The sequence below is a fragment of the Papaver somniferum genome, chromosome 7 (assembly GCF_003573695.1).
Source record: "Papaver somniferum cultivar HN1 chromosome 7, ASM357369v1, whole genome shotgun sequence".
Lineage (NCBI taxonomy): Eukaryota > Viridiplantae > Streptophyta > Magnoliopsida > Ranunculales > Papaveraceae > Papaver > Papaver somniferum.
Window position 1 is genome coordinate 63,063,565 of NC_039364.1, and position 4,112 is coordinate 63,067,676.

The window sequence follows — 4,112 nt, forward strand, 5'->3', positions numbered from 1 at the left end:
AGTGTTAATTAGGTCCCACGTGTTCAAAGGATAACTCTAATTGAAATATTGATTAACCTCATAAACAAAGTAAAATTATGAAGATCAATCTTTTCGTTCACACATGGTAACTAATGACTAATATACTAAAAAGTGAGAGAATGAGAACACTTGGGAATATTTTCTATATCTAGTATAGGGAGGTCTTCTTTTGGTTCAAAGCAGAATTGCAGAGTATATAGGGTATCGATTCAAAACCTTTTGCATTTCAGTTTGGAGTTGGCAAAATTTCATGCATTTGTTTTCAAGAAAATAAATGTGCAGACTGGAGTGACCAAAATAGACACCATCAATAAACTACTAATTCTTCCATTAATTTTATAATTTTATGTATTTGTTCCGTAATGCCTCTTTGCAATTTATTCGATAGCACATATATAATTAATCTAATTCCTGGACTTATGCTTGTGATGACTAATTATTAGTTAATCAATATATTACGTTAGTTTTCTGTCAAATTAAAATTCAACACCACTATGGATTCGATTCGGCCAAGATGCCCCATTCATGGTGTATGGTTAATGCAGTTCAGAAGTGTATACCAAGAATGACTTGGTTAACCCGTGTCGTAATGACAATACCTCCATCCAGTTTGCCTATAGTGTACATAAATTATTATGTATTGCATTCCATTGTTATTATGCCGAGAGAGTTGGGATCGAGCTAATAAAGTATAAATGGTTATTAACTGAACCTAAACATTAACTTGTACAAACTCACGACCTGAATACAAAGTCGCATCAAAACTTTTTTTTTTGTTTTTTGTAAGTTAATAATGCAAAAAACTAACTTAGGGAATTAGGATCCCTTACAAAACAAATAGTAGAGCTATCTAATGTTAGGTTGTTGAAAACGCCCCTAACATTTGATTTATCTACTGGCAGCGCCTGATTAATACAAGAAGGAGGAACAACCCTCCAATTTAAAAAATTCTTAAAAGATTTTGCTTTTTTGGCTAAAACATCTGTCACATTGTTTGCAGTCCTACGAACTAAATAAAAACCCAAAAAATTCTGGTATTGATTAAATTTTTCCTGGACTTCATTCATAATCAATCTGTTTTGCCAACTTATTTGAGAATCTTTCCCATTTAAGTAATCAAACAGATTCTTGCAATCTCCTTCAACTGTGAAATTTGACAAACCCTTTTCAACTGCCCAGTATGCTCCTTGTAATAGTCCTATGGCTTCCGCTTCTTCAGGGGTAGAGGCTGTGAAAGATCCTGCCCTGCCAATCTCGAAGTCCCCTGCATCATTCCTCAAAATTAAAGAAAAACCTGTAGGTAAATCTATAGAACTCCATGCAGCATCAATGTTAAGTTTGAACTGAGACCTATTAAGCAAAGACCAAGTTTGTATCTTCAGTTTTTCTTTAGGGAAGTGTCTTGAGGGCAAGTTACCCTTGTACCAGAAGTCTATAAATCTTTGTATTTCTAATCCTAATTGAATCTTAGTTTGTTGTTTATGTTCAAAAACTCTATTACATCTCTCCTTCCAAATAAACCAAGCTTTTGTTAAGATTATTTCAATAGGTATGTCAGAATCTACTCTCCCTATTCCTGCAAGAGTCACATCAAAACTTAGAACCCAAATATTAGTCATACCGCTCTCACAAACCCAGAAGAAAAAAAATAAAACTACTACACTATTAAATTAAAGCTTTAGCCGAGATTGAATTGATTAACAAGAATGCTTTATGGAATGATAAAAATGAACTCTCCCAAAACCGGTAAATAATAAATCGGCATCATGCTAGCCTAGGGAATGGGACACGAGCCGTCAACCAAATCGGTAAGAATCGGATCTGATGGAGTCCAGATTTCTCGATCTATTTAGAAGAGTTAATTGATTAATCATCATAAATTTGTCTCCACAAATATTATCTGTCTATTTGTCAAAACACCCGACATGATCTTTAATTAATGTCTTTAAACCACATGATATATGGACATCAAATAAACTCACTTTAATGAATATAAAGAACATATGTTATGTATGTATATTTATGCATAAAACTCTATCTTTTTTGGTTTTCTTCCTATGATGTTGCATCAATGTTCAGTAATTTTCAAAGTCAAAATTAGTTATAAGTTCGATCAAATCTAAGATAAAAATACCAAATTACATATGTGAACGTAACGGGGAATGTCATGAAACTATGTGAAGATGCAAGATAAAGTCGGACAATAGTTGATGCCGAGGATTACCTTAATATTGCATTTTGACAAGTTGAGAGCCTAGTTAATTACCATTCGGTTACAAGGAAAGTTCGGGAGAATCAAGTATTATTCGATATTACTATCTATAGTGATTATTCGTAGATAATCACTAGCTAATCGGCCTAGGCCATTATTCGGTCAACAATTGATGATTCAGAGATAATTCAGAACAACAAATATACGTGTATAATTTATTTTAGAGTATTATGAATTTGACGAAAACAACTACGTATACATTAAATTATAAGAAAATATGCCTTAGCATGATCTTATATGGAACTATTGTATATTGATATAAATAAAAAATATATAAAAATATAATAAACAACGAAACGTCGCAATGATTTGGCTTGAATCCCTTAGCCAGGATTTTTTTCTTAAAATATTTAGGGAAATTAGATGAATGGAAAAATTTTGGGAGTCTTATCAAGTTTAAAGTCAAACATGGTGAAAACATGTTCCTCATAAAGCACAAGTATTTGTTTGGCTTGCAGTTTAGAATATTATCCCTTATGTAGAACATCTAACACTACAAGAAACTTAATATATTGCAGCACCCAATGGTTATGGCATAAACCACTACTAGTGTCGCGATAACCTATGTAGCAAGAAGTCTATTGTTGCACCCAATCTTTATTGCTGCAGTAAGAGATTATACTCTTTTGCCACACTCTTTTCATATTGTTGGCACAGTTGTGTGGCAAAATTTTCATTTTTGCAGCAGTAAAATATAGCTTTTAGCTGCAGCTGAAAAGTACTGCGGCTAGAAATTTGTTTTTGCAACACCTTGGTAGGCTTCTAAAAGGGTATAAAATTATGCGCAGAAAAACGGGCCTACAGTAATACCGCAAGTGCACGGTCGTCTGTTGTAGCTCGTGCAAGTACGGGTCGATCCACAGAGATCGGGTGTGTTTCGGAAGTGTTTTAGCTATCTGGGTTCCTAGATTTGCTTAGGGCTTAGAATACCCCTTTGGAACTATTGGGCTTAATGTACTAATGGGTTTGTTAAAATGAACTGAGCTTGGGCTCAGTTATCTTTGAAGTGCAAATGGGCTTAGGCCTTACAGTGAGTTCAGGCTTTTGGGTTAAGCCCACAATTAATTGAATTGGATTGGGCCTTAATGAATTTGGGCTTTGGACTCAGTTGTCTAGATCTTGGGCTTTTGTTTTAGTAAAGAGTCTGGGCCTTTGGGCTTTACTGATTTGAATTGGGCTCAGTTGGATTGGAACTTGGGTTCAGTTGGCTGCAGGAGAAGGAGTGGCAGGGTAGCAGCAGCCTGACAGCAACAGACAAGGCAGCAACAAGAGCAGCAGCAGCTTGACAGCAGTGGAAGTGGTAGCAGCAGTAGCAACTGCACAAGCAGTGCAGCAGCAGTGCAGCAGATGAAAGTGCACAGCAAGGCAAGTGCACAACAAGAAAAGAAGTAGCAGCACAAGCAGCAGGAGCAAGAGTGGAGGGCAGCTGCACAAGCAGTGCAAAGAAAGAGCTGCACAGCAGCACAAGAGAGCACACGGCAGCGGCGCCAAAAACTTGGTAGGCCAGGAGATGTGTGTAAAAATGATGCGTGAATAAAACGGGCCTACAGTAATACCGCAAGTGCACGGTCGTCAGTTGTAGCTCGTGCAAGTACGGGTCGATCCACAGAGATCGGGTGTGTTTCGGAAGTGTTTTAGCTATCTGGGTTCCTAGATTTGCTTAGGGCTTAGAATACCCCTTTGGAACTATTGGGCTTAATGTACTAATGGGTTTGTTAAAATGAACTGAGCTTGGGCTCAGTTATCTTTGAAGTGCAAATGGGCTTAGGCCTTACAGTGAGTTCAGGCTTTTGGGTTAAGCCCACAATTAATTGAATTG

At 36.5% G+C, this 4,112-nt stretch overlaps 1 protein-coding gene across 1 annotated transcript; it reads right to left on the reverse strand.

Annotated features, from left to right (window-relative positions):
- Positions 1-824: 824 nt before the first annotated feature.
- LOC113294693 lies at positions 825-1,640 on the reverse strand. Its single transcript, XM_026543072.1, has one exon. The coding sequence runs from the start codon at positions 1,638-1,640 to the stop codon at positions 825-827; it is 816 nt and encodes a 271-aa protein (XP_026398857.1).
- Between the last annotated feature and the right edge of the window lie 2,472 nt (positions 1,641-4,112).

Coding starts and splice junctions, on each gene's coding strand:
- LOC113294693 (XM_026543072.1), bottom strand. CDS start 1,640: ATGACTAATATTTGGGTTCTAAGTTTTGATGTGACTCTTGCAGGAATA.